The sequence below is a fragment of the Phoenix dactylifera genome, unplaced genomic scaffold (assembly GCF_009389715.1).
Source record: "Phoenix dactylifera cultivar Barhee BC4 unplaced genomic scaffold, palm_55x_up_171113_PBpolish2nd_filt_p 000213F, whole genome shotgun sequence".
Lineage (NCBI taxonomy): Eukaryota > Viridiplantae > Streptophyta > Magnoliopsida > Arecales > Arecaceae > Phoenix > Phoenix dactylifera.
Window position 1 is genome coordinate 483,478 of NW_024067724.1, and position 20,841 is coordinate 504,318.

At 37.3% G+C, this 20,841-nt stretch overlaps 1 protein-coding gene across 2 annotated transcripts in view; it reads right to left on the bottom strand.

Annotated features, from left to right (window-relative positions):
* Nucleotides 1-661: 661 nt before the first annotated feature.
* LOC103720976 overlaps nt 662-20,841 on the bottom strand; it is a 46,666-nt gene continuing 26,486 nt past the window's right edge. For both annotated transcript variants that reach the window (XM_039117395.1, XM_008810966.4), the window contains 5 exons: nt 18,389-18,547; nt 12,750-13,103; nt 7,084-7,516; nt 4,935-5,025; nt 662-1,216 (listed from right to left, as the gene is read on the bottom strand). In XM_039117395.1, the coding sequence (XP_038973323.1) occupies nt 1,006-1,216; nt 4,935-5,025; nt 7,084-7,516; nt 12,750-13,103; nt 18,389-18,547 (1,248 nt within the window). In that variant the 3' untranslated portion in view covers nt 662-1,005. The remainder of the gene's footprint in view (nt 1,217-4,934; nt 5,026-7,083; nt 7,517-12,749; nt 13,104-18,388; nt 18,548-20,841) is intronic.

Here is a 20,841-nt window from a genome sequence, read left to right on the forward strand (position 1 = left end):
AGGCGTACCGAATGTCGGTACGGTACCGTACGCTCGGTACCGACCGTACCGACATTGGTGTACCGATACCGGTACCCATCGGTACGGGTACGGTACGCTCGGTACCGACCGGTACAGCAAACCTTGCATATGAATATATACATATACACATACACATACATACATGCAAAATGCAAACTTGGCATCAACTATTAACTCTCCTCGGCCTACAGTTTTGACCAGCTCACTTTCACCTCTTCTTATCGCACTTAGCTAATGCCGATGCCAGAAGCTGTTCTTTCACCCATTTCTGATATTTATGCATACAACTTGGCTTTGTCCTGCACAAGCGTGCACGCATATGCCAGCTTTACACACACGCGCACACAAACAAAACAAAAAAACGTAAAAAAGGAAAAATAAAGCCCGCAAGCTTTATGCCTACAGATATTTTTTTTTTTTTTTGAAATGGATGTTTCCTTGATATGGTGCATTTCATGCTAGCTTTACACATGCGTTCCCGTAACTTCATCATCATTCAGTGCTACTCAACAGACTATCTTTATTCCCATCCGTTATTGTGGCATCCCTTCACTGTCAAAAACTTGCAAGTCAAACAATTTGAATCAGCTCTAAAACAAACCAGTTGTCACACTAATGAGATGCTCCCAGCTCAGTATCAGACCAACTGCATCCTCTAGATGCAAAAATGTTTGCTTTGAACAGGTATCTACTTTATCTACAGCTCGCACAATTAGCAAACTGCTCATTCCAGCTCAAGTGAGGTCTCATTTAAACACTGGCTGCATGTAGACACCCAGAAGACCAGAAGTAATGTTTCTTTTCTTTGGTGCAATCAGACTGAATTGTCACAGGCTGAAGGACCAGCTAGCTGTGGTTCATAATATTTACATAAAAAATACAGCATCAATACAATTAAATGATACAAAGAATATGACCAAAAATCATAATGCTACAAACATCGAAGATCATAAAACCTTGTGTGTGTTTGCTTTCAACCTGCTGCTAAGTTCTGCTTCCAAGAAATGTTTCCTTCTCCCACTCAAACAAGCCAGACTGTTCAACATCTTTAGGCGAGAGAACTGGTAAACAAAATGGCCTCCCTCCAAGAGCATTTGAAAACAAAATCAGAAGGCTCTGACAGGCCTGCTCTTCTTCCATCTGCTCCATCTCAGATTGCTCAGACGAGAGGTCCTTCCATGGTTGATAAAATGACCTGTGAATGGAAGAGTGCAGTCGCATGTTAATAAGCTATAGAGACAACCTTGAGGGACATAAGAAACTTCGGTCAACATCCACTAACTGCAGGAGTCTAAATCACTTTTCCAGTTATCAAACCAAGCAGTTTGATCATGAGAGGACCATGCATGTTGGATCATAACAAGGGTTTACCAAGAATTGGTTTAGCTTTGTCAACATGATAAGAACAAGAATCTTTCGTTATCTCAATCTTTTAAGCCGTTGACATATTGGGATATTTACTAATTAGAAGGTCATTTGGATGCTTGAATTCGTTGTCCAGAGATGAGAATCGAAGTCAAGAATTTACAAGGTTATTCAAGCTGGAACTTTAAACTCCCACTTTCCCTACCCTATTCAAGCTGGAACTTCCATTTGAACAAATAATCCACAGACAAACAGTTCGGACATGCAAACAGTCCCTACATCTGTTATAGATGTTAGTATATCGGCCAAAGAGTATAAAATATATTAAAAATAATTTTACGTAAGTTATTCTTGTAAAAATCATTTTTTTCAAAATCATATTATCTAAAAAAGAGCAAATAAATATACTGATAGAAATGAGGTATTATTTGTCTGTAGTCTAAGACTGAAAATAGTTTATATTTAAATTTAGAATTTCATGGATGCAATAAAAAAAGTTATATCCAACAATAATGTTATAAATCATTATGTGAAGTAGCAGACTAAAATTTCATATATTAAAATAAGACTCTTTGACACTACTTAATCATCATCGATGGACACAAAGCTGTAAATATCATAAAATTATCTTATAGTCAAATGACAAAAATTTCTGATATTATGTCAGTTTAACAATATGCATTTTATTTAACTTTTATACTGAATACAATAAATTATATCATTCTTCTCTGTATTAGCTTAATTCTACTTAGGAATTTATTTATGCTTAATTATTCAATCTGTAGTAGTCAACTATTGTCATAGAAATATATCTTGAGCAATCAATTTATATACTATCAAGAAATGATTACCACTAGCCCAATTGTCAACTATATGACAAGATGCTGATTGGCGGGTCACACTGACTGCAAAGATGGTAATGTAAGGTTATAGGCTGATTTCATTGACAAGAAAAGGCCATAAACCAATCATGGTCCTAGCGATGGTGTACAATGTTGTATTGAACCAATCAGTTTGGTTGTTATTTTATCATACCAACCATGAACAGAGACGATTCATTGTCTTTGTATGGTATTTTGGCCTGAACAGGTTTGAACCGATCACTACCAGGCCAAACTGCTTGGTTCTGAGCAATTCAGACTAGTAAGGGCCCCATATTGATTTGGTGCCTTAATAATTGTTGCGGGGTGGGGAAGAAAGGGCATGACACACTTCTCTCCCTCTATTTCAAGGTAAGAGAGACGAAAGAAGAAAGAGAGGAAGAGAGGAGGAGAAAGTAGAAGGGCAGGAGGTCCAATCTAGGTATTTCCCTCTTCCTTTATCTTTTCTGTTATATTCCATCAATCAGCAAAAATTGAAAAATATAAGAGGTCATGTTAAAATTTTGTATTTTGGCATGATTTCATAATGTGTAGCAAATCGTAGACAGTTGGTGCAAGCACAACCCATCGACCTTTGCATTAATCCATAGCAAACAGAGAAACCAAATGACTCGGAAGAGACTATATCCTTGGTTTGTAGCACCACAACCTACGGTTGATTGAAATGCCTTTGGTAGGAAGTCAATCTAAAGTATCGGGACCCTCTCTACAATGACTTTGTATATGACAAGGAGGATCTTATGACAAGTTGGCTCGAAAGCCATCAAAACTAGCCAGAGCTCAATAAGCCAAGATCACCCCCTAGGCAATGCAGTCTCATAGCCGAGCAAAGCAGGGTGAATGTAAAGAACTAGGAGAATTGACACATGCCACGACCAACCGATGTCTAGCAGCAACGTCCACTACAAAGTTCAAGGAGAAGACAATCAGGTTAACAATCTGATACAGAGTCAGAGACTTCCGGTCAGAGATTAAAGAAGAGATGTTCAAAAGAGGTCACCACAACAGTAGGGCTAGCCAAAGCAGCAAGACTAGCCAATGAGACAGAACCAATCAAAGAGACAAAATCAGTTATGGCAATCTGCCTATTCAAACTAACTAGAAGAGTCAGCAAGGTCGATCAAGCAAAGGTAAGAGGCCAGGAAACCCACTCAAACCAAGCAAAAAAAGGAAAGAAAGCAAATCCATTGGATAGAGCGGATAAGGAGCGAGTTCATAGTGACTCCAGGTCCAATGATAGATTGCCAAGGTCATCTCGTGATACAAGCAATGATAGCAATGCCTCGAAGGATGATGAGTTCAATGATCAAAATGGAGGCAATGGATAGGGAGAAGGTGGCACACGATTCCCTTTGCTTACTCCATTCACTGGTGAGTCCCAATTTGAGTATGTGGCATAGGATAGGGACCACAAGCCTATGCCTAGGCCTAGAGAGGATGATGTAGGATAGGGACCACAGGCCTAGGCCTACGCATAGGGAGGACATCATAGCATACAAGAAGAGGGGACCTAGAGATGGTGGACATGGTATCGATCAGACTGATGAGGTGGTGCTTCAAGTGGAAATCTTGGACATATCAGTATCTTCATGTGCTCAAAGTCTTCATCCTGTATTGGATCACATCCTCCAGTGCCGGGTTATGACACATATGGATATATGCTCTCTAAGTCTTTCATGTTCGAGTATCATCCTCCCCAACCTTAGCCAAACCAAGGATCAGATGTTGGTCCTTTTTTGGATTTCTACCACTAAACCCAACAGAGTAGCAGCACCAACATGACTATCAAGATCCTAGGTGGACACAACACCAAGTCTAGAGTCAAGTCCCAGGACCCGATAAAAAACGTGACCTATATGTGTACGAGGGACATCAACACTCGACTTGGAACTGAAAATGCATGTATGTTGCATTTCCAATTCCTAATATGAGTATTTCACAGTTTCGATATTATACAAAGTTAATTTACTATGTATATTATCACACCATTCTTTAAGAATGTAGCATAAAAAGTTAAAGTATATCATATTTAAACATCAAAAACGAATTTATAAAAACCTATTTTTACCCAAAACTAAATAAAGCAAGCTTAAAACCTTTTAAAATAAAAAATATATTTTTGATGTACTGGTATGATTCAGTACAATATGATACCGGTATGCAGTCCTATAATGGTTCAGCAAATCTTACTCTCAACAATCCTAAATCCTAAGAGGGGTGAACCGAGGACAAACCTAAGCTTTGATATTTATTTTGTACAAAGTGGATCCCCAACACTCAAACCATGCCATTCTGTTAGCCCAAGCCTTTTACCATTACACCAAGCAATGGCACAACAGGTAATTTAAGATGCATAGAGCTTGATACGAGCTCTAGTTACAGTAACTCTATCACTTGTGTAATGCTAAAGAACACCCCCCTTGTTGCCCTCAATAGTTGCCAATCAACCTGCAATTATTTTGGTCATGGTTCAATTGTGAGCATTAAGGCTTGCTTTTCAAAGCAGGAGTTGCATGTGACTCTGTACCTAAAGCAAAGCAAACATGGAAAATAGGACAGTTATAGGATTTGGATTGGCAGGCTGTCTAGTTAGTCATGATTAAACATTCTTAGAACATCAACTTGCTTGTAGGAAAATAAAGCAGTACAAGTAGCGAGCTTATATACCATCTCCAAGAAGGATTAGCTTCAACAGGGCAACGTATCTTCGAGCAAAGCAATGCTATTTGACCACGATTCACATCCAAATATTCCTTGTCTGCAGCAACATACAGAGTCCTGTCAAACTCATCACATCTTTTAAAAATGACATAAGGGCAATTTTATGATTATTTAGAGATCCCGTGATATTCATCTTAAATAGGTATGGGCCTCTATAAATAGCAACTGAGGGCAGATTAAAGCTTGAAAACAAGACAAAATTGTACCCAACCTAGTAAGAGCTTTTCTAAACAAACAATTTTTGTTTTTCGATCAAATTATTAGCCTTAATATAAATTACAAATCTTCTGCATGATGCATACTTTATGTCAAATCTGCAGTATCTAAGCAAAGTTCATTCCAAAATGTGTAATTTATCTTCCAGCTTCCTTGTTAGGAAAAAAAAGAAGATACCCAATTGTTGCATTGCAATGTAGGAAATAGTACTTTGCTCTATATTTTCTATGATGAGAATGTGATATATGTATTCTGTTCCACATACTAACTAAAAAAATCTGGCCAAATTTCAAGATTCAATATTGTTAATTTCAGACTGAGAAAACCTAAAACTTATTACTGATATACAGGGTTTGCTAGGCCGGTAACAGGCATCGTACCAGTTGCTCGGCGGCACGAGTCGGTATGAGCCCGTGTCGTACCATGCTAGACTTATACCGACATAGGAGACCGTGGGAGAGAGAAAAAGAGAGAGCAAGCAGGTGGAGGGAAAAGGAGAGGGAAGAAGGCCGACGGATGGCCGGCGGAGGCCAGCGGGGGTCGGCGCTGGTCCAGGTGGCGGAGGCCGCGGCCAGACCCCTATTTCGTTCGAAACAGGGATCCGATCGCATCCTCCGCCGGCTTCCCTCCCTCTCCCTCCCTCCCCCGCTCGCTCTCTCTTTTCTTCTCTTTCCTTCTCTTTCTCCTCCAGCAACGGCGTTCCGGTTTCTTTGTCGGAGCCATCCCAATCCGCCGCCAGTACAACTCGAGACGCCCCAAACCAGACAACTCAGCCGACCTTGCTGATATAACTAAAGCATGTCATACGATTGGCATATCAAAGACAACCCTTGGGCCCACATAAATACAAAATAACTTCACTCCATTTAAAAGTCTTTCAAGATTATAAACATTAACATTTATTGCAAAATAATAGAATTGGAATATATATTAAGGGTATCTATCTAAATAATGGAACACCTAAATTGGAGCAACACATTAATTGACATTTTAACTATATAAATTTGGTTTTTCAAAGCATAAAAAGGGCATCTTACGAAATGATAGATGCATGTCAATGTTAACAGATGACCTAACAAGATGAACGCATCAAACTAATAAAAACATTTGTTTGCTAACTTTTAGTTTAAAACTTGTGTAGCCATTGCATGTTTTGACAGATTATTTTGTATAGTGCAGGACTGGAAATTTATGTTTTTTTATTACAGTCTCATAGCACCATACGAAAGAGCACTTGCTTCAATAGTAGATAATGCATGGTAGCATTGTAGGATGGTAGGCAACGATCCATGTTCAGGTATATACACTACGAAAAGGAGATGAGTGGCAAGATGTCTCATTTGAAGCAACATTAGGTGGACATAGTTGTAGATGTTGTACCATATTGTTTGGTTCTTGCTTAAGTGAAGAAGATCCTAAGAAAAGTAATGGGAAGAAAAGGGAAAAAGTAATCACATAGAATCAAATGATTAAGAAGTTGACAAATATGCCAACACAAGAATAAGATGATAATGATGACGGTAGTGATGTTTCTAGTGAAGATTATTGTGATAGCTTAGATAAGCACTCATGTAGAGCTAAAGCACATGGACATAGACGAATTTAGCTGGTTCACCAAGGCAGGTTCACATGGCCTAGGGAGATCTAAATCCTTGCATCATTAGAGAAAGGGATGGGTCAAGGCTTCAGTTCGTAGGCAAGGTCTTCCACTTTCATGGTGCCTCCTAATGCTAAAATAGAGCTTCAGATCCATTGTCCCATTATGCCCATGGTGTATGATTAAACCAATTTCCAGTAATTCTTTTTTCTAGGTTAATCATATTAGGAGAGTAAGAAAAAAGAAAATATAGAAACCATGAGGAACAAGCAAAGCATGTACCTGCTATGTTAGACGCATTCGGGAAAAGTAGCAAACATAATGCTAGTATGACGGAGGAAAGACCACTAGAGTTTCTTCCGAGAAGCTGTTGGAGGTACAGTATTACAATAGCTAATGCCTCATTAGCATGAGAATTATTTTGTTCATTTTCACCTTCTTTGATTACATCTTCCAGTAGACACTGCAGAGTTTTGCAGCTTGATCCCAAAGAAACATGTGTCTTCATTGCAGAAGCTTTGTTTGAAATGCTTCCTAGGATTAGTGAAGCTGTTGCCCATCGTAATAGCTTTGAAATTCGAGATTCTTCTCCATGATCCTCATATGAAATTAGCATATCAGGGTCCGGTTCCTTGGTCAGATAACTCTGATCAGAGAATGATCTCAAAACAGATGAAATTGCCCACATGAGAAGTTTTGATAATCTTGCCCTATCCTGTGATGGCCACATTGACAGCAAACTCAAAATTGTAGTATGTGTATGCATGGTTGTATATAAATTGTGTTACATGAAAGAATAATGACAGAATATAAAATACTAAGGCCCCATTTGGGGGAGCTTTTGGAGGGCCCAAAAGCACTTTCTGGCCCTCCAAAAGCACTTTTGGATGAAAAAGGATGTTTGATAAAAATTTCGGAAAGCTGTTTTAAGTTTTCCAGAAAGCTAAAAATAGCTTTTTGAGAGAAGCTCCATTTTGGAGCTTTCCGAAAAAGCTATTTTGAGCTTTGTCGGAAAGCTGTTTTTTTGACCAAAATTTCCATAATAAAATATAATAATTACATACTTTGTCCCTTTATAAACCTAAAAATCTGCTGGAGCCCTAACACAAAATCCTAGCTATGGATTAGACTCCCTTCCGTGCAAGAAAAGGTATTCTTGTTTCCTATTATTGTATTATACTATAAATATAATATTATATTACATTATATCATAATATATTAATATGTTATGTTAAATAATTTAATATTATGTTATATTATGAAAAATTAATGTACGCTAATAATTATAATATTTTGTACCTTTATTATTGTATTATACTATAAATATAATATTATATTACGTTATATCATAATACATTGATATGTTATGTTAAATAATTTAATATTATATTAAATTATTATGCTATAGTATACAATGTTATATTACTATATTATAATAATATTATATTACATTACAATAATATTATACTATATCATATATTTATGTATTAATATATGTTATATTTTATTATGCTCTGTTGTATAATACTATGCAATGTCCTTTATAGTAATTTTGTCATACAAAAGTACTTTCTCAATTTGTTTACCAAATACATGTTAAAGTATCGCAGCACTTTAGAAATGTAGTTACCAAACAGCAAACAACTTTTATAAAAGCTCTACTTCCAACAGCTCTACTTTCAAAAGCTCTACTGCCAACAGCTCTCCCAACGGGGCCTAAATAATATTCCAATAGCAATTCAGAATATAATATCATGATAAGCAGGAAGCACTATGAAATAGCACCACCCAAATCCAGTAATAACAAATAACATGAAAACACCGAATTGAGAAAAAAAATCTAGGATATTTACATACATATATTTTTGGCTATGAAGAATAATGTAGGTTAGATACATCTCAAAGTATCAAAAATGCATCATAATAAGACCAAGGTCAGGTCCAAGGAATCAATTTTATCCCATTGTCTTTTCTATGCCCTGCCTACAGGGTAGCCAGTTTGTGAGATATCATTTCCCTGCACATTCTCTTCTCTAAAGACCCCTGATGAATTGTTCATCACGAGATATTCAACCCATCCCACCAGTCCCATACAATTCCACAAGAGGTCTGAGGGCTGGGTGCAGCCACTGGGTTCAGTGAGAACTGGGATGTCCCACCTCCACCGAAGCCGGTTGGGATAGGCTGATAACTACACCAATTCAGTCAGTACAAGCTAGGTCCCTTTGTTTTGAAAAAACAAAGAGAGAAACATTCCCTCCTGCTTCTCTCTTTTCTATTGTCTTCATTCACAGGTGAGGCTCAGGCTTAAAGCGAGAAAGAGAAAGAGAGAGGAAAAGAGAGGAGAACGAACTCAAAATTGAATTGAAATCCATGTTTAAAGACCTTAAAACAGTTAAATATTTAAAATAAAGTTTTAAAAAAATAAAAACAATAAAAAAGCATACAGCACTATACCAACAGAAGAGTGCTACAATTACTTGTACGTGTAGGTTTTGTATACAAGTGCTGTGATATCGACACATGGCACTCGCTCCCCAAATATTAACACCATTGTATTTCCTCGTCAAACAAATTGGGCCATCAGTTGAGTGGTGTTCCATCTTGTTAATAGGTTTCATCATAAGCTTATCCAATCATTCTCATTGTGTTCTAACTTAACACAAAAACTTACTATAATACTTTTATTTGTCAAAAAAGTACATTTATATTTATTTAACTGCAAAAACCTTGAATGAGTTGTCCTTCTCTTCTGTTTTTATCCAAAAGGCCTTGCCACCATCGCATACAATACAAACTATTCATAAAATAGTAGAACCTAATATTTAAATAAAACCAAAAATTTTAAACGAGAAACTTTCTCAACAAAAAATTATTATTAGTTTTAAATTTTTCAAAAAAGAACTTTCCTCATTTATTGATAATAATGGAAATAGTAACTATTATTAAACATAACAAATAACTTTTCTAGAGTTATTTTTTATGCAATGAATGTAAATTCTTTGCAAATATTTTAATAATTGAAATTTTACTTTGCTACAAAACATGTCACATAATAAGATAAATAGTCATTATCCGATATTTTTTGTAAGTAAAATAATATTTTTTAGATTCAAATTTACATGCTAACTGAAATTTATTTGATGAATAATAATTTGATTAAAATACAGAATATATTTTTACTATTTCTATTTTTTTATTATAACAGCTAAGTATAATCTGATTGATACTTTAAAAGCTGATTATGTAATGAAGGATAAGTATGCTTTTTTATCAAAAGATAAGAACAGTTAATATCTTAAATCCGAAGTCCTTGAGCATGGATAAAATGTTAACGGGATGAAGCTGCTAGTTCTCTTTACCCCCCTCATAACCAAATAGGATTGTGTTCTCAGCCGGTAGCTAGAGACACTCACACTCTTATCAAAAGCAAAGAGGATTAAATACGGCATTAAATACGAGAAGCTAGTGTTACATGTCATTACCTCAACACATGTCAGCATGTTAACCTACATGAGTAACTCTAGCACACATACTGAGATGCCAAACTGTTTCCGAAAGCCAGGATGGTTGCATCCAGGTACAGTATGGACTAGGACTAGACTGTATGCGGAGAATGATATTGGGATTTAAACCCTTAATTCAACCTCAAAAAAGCAGCCTTCCTGACCACCTCTCTGTAATGATGCCTACCCATAAAAGTGGTGCAAACACAATAACTTGGTTCATCTTTTGTAGAATCTAGCATTCCTTTAAAAGTTAACTGCAACTAAACTGAACCTAGATTCACACTCTTGCACAGAAAAAGACGAGTTTTTTCTTGCCATGTTGAGAAATCAACCTATTTTCCTCGACCCTTCCAGCTGAGATGCCCAAGAGTCAGCCTTCTTGAGGTGTTTCAGACTAATAAACATGTTAGCATCTTTGTAGGCCATCAATCATCTACTCTGAAGAAATAATTTATTAAGAATTTGCAATGGCATAACCACAAATACAGGACTTATCTCTCTAGGGTTAGCTTCACAAATTCATTTTTCATCATTCAGTAGTATCAAAAACTAACATTTTTTAAAAAAAATCCAATTCAAAATTTCTCATTGAGATTATTTTATCTTCTATCAATTCTAAGTATGTTTTTAAACAAAAACATGCACCCTAGTTTGACCACTAGTAGTATCCAAGCACATCTTTACCACACTCACAATGATACTCATCTCATCCCCGTGATATATCCTAGTCTTGAAGAAACTAGCACCCAGGAAGGCCCAAGTCTAATAAGGAAACCAAATAATGGACATCAAAGGATTTGGCACCAATGCTCAGGCATCTGATTACTGCTTGCATCCTAGAAAATTCAATCACAGTTTCTTGTTATTTTCTTTCCTATTTCATTTGATCACAAGTCCCTATTCATTTAAAAAGATTGGTCAATTTTTAGTTTTACTAGGAGTAAACAGCAATCCAAGTTTTATTAGCTCAAAGGATTCTGTTATTAAACAAGATTAAAGACTAGAGCTATTAGATAGCTTAAGCAAACAATATTTCCTTCTATTATGAGGCAGGGCACCTTGAATGGCTATAAGTACACCAACAAGTTCAAAGATTTGACTATATGCAACACCGTGAATTTTATGACTCCAGAAGATTTGGAGGGAATGTGTTGGATTGAGCCTAGATATCCACCGAGAAATTTTGATCGCTAATCTTGAGACCCAAGATCAAGCTCATCAAGCCAAGCTGCCTGACATCCTCACATCAAATCATCAATCCCTTACCAACTCAAGTTGGCTATTATGCAAGCAGAATCAGTCACCTTGTGATCCAGCCAAGGGCAACTTAACGGTTTTTTAAGGGTCTGAAGACTTATAGTTGTCCCCAAGTGTAATCAAATGAGTTGCCTCACTTTCAACTCCCCCAACAAGAATACTTTTAACTTTCAGCAATACAAAATCCAAAGAAGAAACCATAAGAGAATAATGTCTAAATCAAGAAAGAACCATCTGAAAATTCTTCTACCGACAATAGTATGAAGATACAAAGGAAAGGGTCGTACTTTCTTGGCAGTGATGATGACCCAGTCAGTCCTGTTCATCCAACAGGAATTTGAAGTTGATAATACAAAAGGTTTAAGAGGTCATTTTAGTTGACTAGCTAAATGGTAAGAGCAGATTATCATCTAATGATTCATTGCAGGCCTAATTGTAGAACCTTGAGGGTTTTGATAAAAAGGATTCAGTCCTTGCCAGCTATCATCAGACATGGCCCTAAATAGGAATACCCGGCAAATAAGGATCGAGATTGGAAACGCTTGATGATTATGATTATGATACTACTGTCTTACCAAACATCATTAAGCTTTATCTTGACTAAATCCTACTTCAGTGTATCTTAATTTCTTTAGTATCACTTCAATGTATCATTAAGCTTTATTTTGACTAGATCTTCCTTCAGTGTATCTTAATTTCTTGAGTTTGTATTACTCCAACTTTCAAATCTAGGCTACATGCCTTCGTGAACCCTTAAATTGTACCTGCACCTTTATTACCCAGCACTTAATTACTGAAAGCAAATATGGGGAAGCAGGTATCTTTAAAAAATAAAAATTACAACAAAAAAACAAAGAAAGCAGGTACGTGGATGAATTTCCAAGGAGATTCTAGAGTGGGTGTGCCACCATAAATGGAAGATTTTTGCTACCTAAGGCCCAGCATTCAGTTCATATAATTCAATTCGTATTAAGGGCCTAGTAAGTTCAAAAACTCTAGCAGAATGGTAAAGTCATTGGAATTTCTTAGTCCGCATAACTAAGCATACCAAATTTCACTAGTCCATTAACAAATTATTTAAATTGTTTTGAAACAAGCCATACAAAAAAAAGCTGATTGAGAGCATCTAATCTATGAAAGCATATAGTTCAGAGTCAGGGTATATGAAGTAGAGGTAGTTACCATGTGAGATACAACGGGAACAGGTGTGCTCATGAGGATGGTATCTATCGCAAGTTCAATGGTAAGATTAAACACCATGTTATTGAATTCACTATAGATGGCTTGGTACAGTTGAAATAAGCCCTTGAGCGATAGGGTAAAATGTGGCTGGAATATCTTCCTTTTTTGTGATAACCTGAGTGTTGATCCTAACACATGTAACATAGAGTTTACTAATGAAACATTTTCTTTCAGCAACTTGATAGCATTCACAAACACTCCATATAAGTGCGTTGAAAATTCTGACAGCTGCTCAACAGCACACTCTTGCAGCCACTCAGCGATTGTTCTCCAGGACACCACATCATTAATTACCTAAAGCCAACATAAAAACAAAGTTTAAATAAAAATAAATCAAGTTAAAAGAAAATTAATAAAGCAAATGAACAAGAATAGAAGTAGAGAGAGATTATTTGACCTCATTATTTTTGTCTAATAAACCTCCAACTATTTACAATGACATCAATCAAGCTATCTGAAACTAAAGAACTATTACCAATGGACCAAAGCCTTAGAAGCTTTCTTGAAAACGAAAGGGTAACATGATAATCTCATTGAAAATCCTCATCAAGCAATGATAGAATGAAAGAATGATATAAAGAAAATTGACAAGTTATGGCCGAGCTATGGAACAATATGGACCCTAGTATTAATAATAATTCAATGTTTTGTGACTCAGCAAAAGAAATATGAGAAACTAAGCAGGGAAACAAATCACTAAGCAAGGTTTCAAATTTCAGCACCAGCCTCGTACCAGTTTTTTGCCGAAACAATATAGTATTATGTACTAACACGGTGTGGGGCTGTGTAGGGCTGCTGGAAACATGCCAGAATGGTACAGTACCATTCGTGCCATTCCGTTCCAGCAATATTTGAAACCTTGTCATTAAGTAAATACCATAATCAATTGACAGGACATTGAGTTAAATGTGTATCAACCTCTCACAAATGATATTGAAAAACAAAGATAGCGGAAGTTTGGAGTTGCTAAGTTTCTATCAAGACTTGGTTCTCATTGTGAGCATCTGAAGGTTAAGTTCGTGACTGACAGCGAGCTTCCTTCTTAGAACTGCATCTACACTAGTCTTCAGTAGGTATCTATCACATCCGCTACACAGCACAAGGTTGAAAAATCTGCATGTCTCTACTGGTTGAGATACAGGTCACAGACATCGTGGAGGAGGTTGAGATGGATGTGATGGTCATGTAGGAGGCATAGTGATAGCACAGTGAATGTACCAAGTGATGCACTAGTCAGTGTGAAATGCTACTGGGATGCGATTGGAGGGCCAGCTTGGACTAATGACACAAGAATAAATCAAGCATTTCTTCTACTACTAAGCATGTATCTTCCAATTATGATTCATCAATACTATCTCTCTCAGGTGATATGGTCCCCTTTCTAAGAAGTATAATCAATTTCATTTGAAGAAGTTTTCATCTGAAGACCTTGTTAATTAATTATCTATTGTTCACCATGCATCTCATTGTTCACCCTATTATTGATTCATAGGCATATGACCAGTGCTCTTAATTTTGTGACATGTTACCTTTGCTAATGATACCTTATCTCCTATTTTTGGACAAGTTTAGGTCCTATTCCTCAGTTTAGATGTCCCTAAGTTTCTATGAAACTTGTTATCTATAAGAATTCACTAAGTCCTTGAATTGTGCTATTTCATTTTATCCTAAATATTTTGAAATTCAAGATCTCCATACAAAGACAATGATCAGTTGATGACATGAGGAAGGCCTATATCTTTTTGATCCTAATGGCAGTTCACCTTTCAACTCTATTGAGCTACAAAGAGTCTTTATTTAGGTGGCATTGTCGTTTAGGACATCTATCATTTCTTGTTTTGCGTCATATTATTTGTAATGGTCCATAACAAGGTACGCTAAAGGGTCCTAAACCATCCGATTTGGGGCATACCAAACTGAATCGGTCGGTATCGGGACGGAATGGTCCATCAATTTGATTTGGATTCGGGCTTTATAAATCCTCACTCATCTCGATTGGAGTTTGATCACCGCCACCGCCACTGCCACTACCACCAACAATGACAACAACGACCTAGTATGCATCCCTCTCTCTCAGTCTCTCTCGCCCTCTCCATTCTCTCTTTCGCCTCTCTCCCTCTCCATTAGAGGAAGCCCTTTACTCTCTTGCCTCGCTCACCTCAGCTCTGGTTTCGTCACCGCTGCTGTCGCCAACGATGACCGAGACACATCAATCTCTCAGTCTCACCCTCTCCGCTCTCTCCACACTCTCTCTCTTTCACTCACTTCTCTCCCCTCTCTCTTTTTTCCCACCTCCCTCTCCCCTCCCTCCCCTGATTTTGGCATAGCTCAGGTATTATGGTACACACCAGTAACGTACCAGACTGATCATTAGCCGATATAATACCCAGTACTCAAGGACGGCGGAACCGATACCGGACACTGTACTAGTTATCCGGCGGGACAAGTCGGTACGAGCCCGTGTCGTGCCATGCCAGGCCCATACCGGCACATCTTGGGGGAGAGGGAGAACGAGAGGAAAAGAGAGAGGGAGAGCGGGGGAGGGAGGGAGGGAGAGAGAGAGGAGAGAGGCCGGCCAACGGAGGCTGGGGAGCCTCCGCGCGGAGGCGGAGGCCAAGGTGACGCAGAGGCGGAGCTCCGCCTTCGAGCTCCTGTTTCGTTCGAAATAAGGGCCCGGAGGGGGGCCCTTTTATTTTTGCTTTTTTTAAGCTGAAGTTGGCAAACCCATTGCCGACTTCACTTAATTTTTTTTATTTAAATGAAGTCGGCAAGCCGACTTCAACTTAAAAAAAAAGGCAAAAATAAAAAGGGCCCGAAGCCAGAGCCCCGCCTCCACGTCACCCCAACCTCCGCCGGCCGGCCCCAACCGGCCCCTCTTCCTTCCTCTTCCTCTCCCTCTCCCTCCCCCGCTCTCTCTCTCTCTTTTCCTCTTCTCCTTCCCCTCCGGTGAGGCATCTCGGTTTCAATAGTGAAACCATCCCGGTTCATTACTGATTCGGGACGATTTCACAGACTTTGCCGGTACCAATTCAGCAAACCTTGGTCCATAAGGAATCTTGTACAAGTCTTGAGAGTATGCTAATCACCATTAAACTATGTTTCCTTCATGTACTAATAAAAAAAGGGCGGCCCAATACACAAGGCTCCCGTCATTGCAGGTTCTAGGGAGGGTAAGATATAGGCAACCTTACCCCCATATGCAGAGGCTGGTTCTATGCTTCAAACCCATGACCTCTCGGTCACAATGAAGCAACCTTACCATTACGCCAAGGCTCACCCTCTCCACCATATACTAAAACATAATCAAAATCCTTTTACTCTTGTATGTAATGATGTTTGGATTTCTAATACTTCATTTTTGGATGGATTTACTTATTTGTTACGTTCATTGACAATTACTCGCAAATGACATGGCTTTATCTCCTAAAAGAAAAGATGACGGTGTACTTTATGTCCAAAACATTCAGAAAGAAATTCTAAATTAGTCCAACATCAACAATAAAATTTTAAGAACTAATAATGAAGGAGAATACATGCTTAATGAGTTTTTATCTTACCCTCAGGAGCAAGGAATTCTTTTGCAAACATCTTGTATTTACACACCTCAACATAATAGAGTTGCTAAAAGAAAAACCAACATTTTTTGAAGGTATCTCATGCTCTTTTATTTGAAAGAACCATTCCAAATCTTATTAGAGTAACACAATGTTAAGTGTTAACTACATGTTATTTAATTAATAGGGCCCCTTCATCTTTGTTGGGTAATAATAGTCCCATTCAAGTGTTCTTCCCTCAAAAACCTAGCTTTCCAGTAATTCTGTCTTTGATTGTGTTTGTTTCATGCATGATCTTAGTTCATACAAGGAAAAGTTACACCCTAGATCCTTTAAGTGTATTTTTCAAGGATATTCATGTTCACAAAAAGGATGTAAGTGTCATGATCCTATCTCTCATAAATGGTAACACCTATAAGGCATATCTGTTTAATTGTTACCATCAATGAAGTTATTTCATATTATTCTCAGAAGGTCACACTATGGAAGATATTCATGAAATCATTAGCAAAGCTGCAGTTTCTCATCCTATACTTCCTTTACCTATATATATGAGCTATCTAGCATATCTCAAGTCAAGGAGTCCCCTTCAATAGTTGTTTAAACCAAGAGGAAGAAGAATATGACATCCTAAGACAATTTTCAATCAAATGACCAACCTAGTTGAAGGCTGAGGTATAGGTTTCAATTCTAAATCTACTCTTGCCCATGATATTGATTTACCCATTGCTCCTTGAAAACCAAAAATAACCTGTACCTCTCATACCTTTGGTAAATTTATCTATTTGATTCTATCCTATTTGCAAGTCTTGCTCCTGCAATCTCTTCCATATCTACTACTAAGAATTTTCAAGAAGTTCTCTAACATCCTAACTTGAAAGAAGCTACGATAGATAAAATGGAAGCACTGCACAAAAACACAACATGGTATTAGCATCTTTTCCTAAAGGACAATGAACAATTGGATGTCATTAGGTGCGCACAACTAAATAAAAACATGATGGTTTACAAAGCAAAGCTCGGCTTGTAGCTATGGCTATGCCCAGACTTAATGATTAGACTACTTTGAGACCTCTCCAAAGGCAAAACTAAAATCTATTTGAGTTGTTATTGCAATATCTATGAAGCTTGTACAGTATGATTATTTCAATAACAATATTCCATGTCTTTTCTCAGCAATGCATGTTGAGGTTTAGCAACCTATAGTGTTGATCTTTTACTCGCATACTTTTGACCGAGGTTTGTTGTGCCAATACCGAGAACAATACCAATTACCTGGCAGTACGGTTTGTTACGGTACCGTATCGTTCCATTCTGGGCCCATACGAGGGATGGGAAGAGGGAGAAAAGAGGAAAAGAGGAGAAAGGGAGAGGGAGAGGAAGGGAGGGAGAGAGAGGGAGAGGGAGGGGGAGAAAACTTCTCGTGCGCCAGAGGAGATGGGAGCTCAAAAGAGAAAACTTCTCATGCGCCAGAGGAGATGGGAGCTCAAAAGAGAAAACTTCTCATGCGCCAGAGGAGATGGGAGCTCAAAAGCCCCCTCTCTCCTCTTGGCCTCTCTCTCTCCCTCTCCCTCTCCCTCCCTCCCTCTCTTTTCCTTTCTTTCCTTCTCCCTCTCTTCCTCCCTCATCGGTTTCTCAAACTGAGGGGCAAAACCATGCTAGTCCGCCCCCATTACGACTTAGTATGCCCTGGTTAACCATGATAGTCCGCCCCCATTATGACTTAGTACGCCCCAAACCAGGCAGTTCGGGGTGGTACAACATTCCTTGATTTTAACCCTTAGTGTAAGATGATCCATCACAAAATTTAAGACCAGTAACATACATGAAACTACTCATGACATAGTCTTCTAGAATTCTACTTTACAATTGTCAATTTAATAAATGACTGCAAGGAACTGGGAACAATTGAAACAATGTGCCACAATGAAGGTGCAACAAGGAAAAGCAATACAAAATTCCTTAAAAAATTGTTTGTAGATTTAGTTTCATTTAAATTGATTGACCACATAAAAGTAAATTTACCTTTAAAACCAACTCCATAGCTCTTAAAGAAGATTCTTTGTGATCTCCACCTAGCCTCTCACCATAGAACAACAGAACAGTGGATAACCAGGGAAGTAAACCACATTCCTTCACTAAATAATGAACTAGCATAGGCAGTTTAACAGATTTCTTTATTATCTGCATCATAAGTTAAACCTCATCAATAACTGTTTCAAATAGATTAATCGGTGACTTCAAGTTCTAAGGAACTAAAAAAAAGGAATCATTGAGGCGAGTACAAGAAAACAAATTCTACTCAAGATATCCATAAATAACCATTAATTATGGTTTCATTAATCCCCTAAAGTTACACATTATATAAAGTTTTAAACAAAAATACATGATAAACTCATTCCACAAAAACAATGATCTGTAATTTAAGATGAGATAGTTATATACACAGGCAAAAAGTAGAGAAGATAGGTAGAAATTTTCTCCATTGTTTTTGGTAGTAATTTTCACTTCTTCACTGATAAACTGGAAAGAAGTTAAAATGTTTGCATAACTTTCTAAATAGACACCTTAGACTTTACACAAACACAAACTACATTTAACATCATAAAATGCATCTCCTCTCTCTTTGCAAGTTGAAAGCCAATGCAGCACATCTTCTTACTATCATACAATAGACTCCACACCCTTCCCCTTCCTTGCTAAAGTAACTAAATCCACTCACTAATCTTGCAACCCTTGGTCTTCATATTATGGTGCACATTGTATGGTGCCAATTCTCATATAAATTTGCTTTGCAAGCACCAGTCACTCTTTCTAATGAAGCAATTTTTCCTCACCTTTCATCGACAAACTTCTTGTAGTGTCTATTTAAACTAGAGTAGGGCAAGTTTGGTGCATATGGGAGCAAGCAAAGATGATTGTGATAATTAATTCCTATCTGATTAAAAATTTCTTCCATCATTTTAATGATGTAAACTAGTTTTTGGCTGGAGCACTTACTCTTCTTTCTCCCCCTTAAAATGAGAGAGAGAGAGAGAGAGCTGAACTGACCACGAGGAACATAGTTATAAAAGATGGAGTGATTATAGACATACAAAATTAGGGATAAGTAGACTCATCTCTCAAATCTAAGAAGCCCATGATATCAATTAAAGGCTGCATAGTTGTAGCTATCTTAGACTCCGATTCTCATTTACAAGCCAAAGAATTTGCTCTTTTTTGTTTCCTTTCCAATTCTTTTGTGCAAATGCAACAATTTGATTTTGTATGGTCTCTGGCACTACAATATTTTTCACTTTTCCTTGGTCACACACTACACCTTGAAATATAACTTAAGAAATAAAATGTAGAGTTTTTATTGAATTGTTAGGATTCTCAATTGGTTACGTATCTTCATAAGTTCTATATATGAGAAGTCTAATGTTCGTCACGATCCCTATGTTTATTTGGATTTGTACGTGATTTTCATGCAATTTTATAGATGTTTGATGAACTAATTTGTTGTATCTGATCACTGTGTGAAATGTGATTGGAGGGATATACATTATATTTTGGACATTTTGCACATATACCTGAATATATGGATTATTGAATATTCACCCCTCCAAAGTCACTAATTGCATATATACCCCTCAGGCCTCAGTTCATCATATTTTGGCATAGATAATCTTCTCGCTGGATTTTTGGATGACAATGTCCCCAACTATTTTGTGTGTGAAATGACTATTTACCATTTTGCATCAATACCCTTGAAAAATCTATGCAAAAACATCACTTTATGATACACAATGAATGTTAAAAATTTTCAGGGGTACTGTTGTAAAAGGGAATATAGTCATCTAATACTCAAACAGTTATTTATTAACAAAGTCAACCAAATATTTAATGGGAGCAGCATTGATGCAAAAATAAGATGATTGGAGTGGTATATATGCAGATAGTGATTTTCTAAGGGGAAATATGCCAAAACCTATATCTGTAGGGTATATATTGAATTGACCCTTATATTTCTAACTTTTTTCCTTCAATTCTCTAAATAAATATATTTTCTTCTTTCTACTTCTATGTCAACTGATTATGTCATGAATCATTGTGAATCTACCAGACAACAACCCATTGTCTATCCCCAAGCCTTCTAAATAGGTTTTGGTTAGGTTAGATTTGATTAAGTCTACATCAAGAGTCCTTTTTCCTTCTTTTTTCTTTATTTGTGTACATGTGGGGCTCATGATCATTTTACAGATTTTTTATGCCATATGGTGTAGGAAATTTACTTCCTATGTCAAGTAGTATTAAAAGGTTCGATCAAAATATCTTATTGGATCAATACTACATTTGTCATCTTTGAGCTATGCCAAGATAAAGCTGATTTGGCCTACATCACATCAGGCCGAGTCCTCATGGCCAAGTCCTCATTACATGTTATATTTAGGAGTCGAAACTCATTTAAGCCAACCCGGAATAGGAAGCATCTCAAG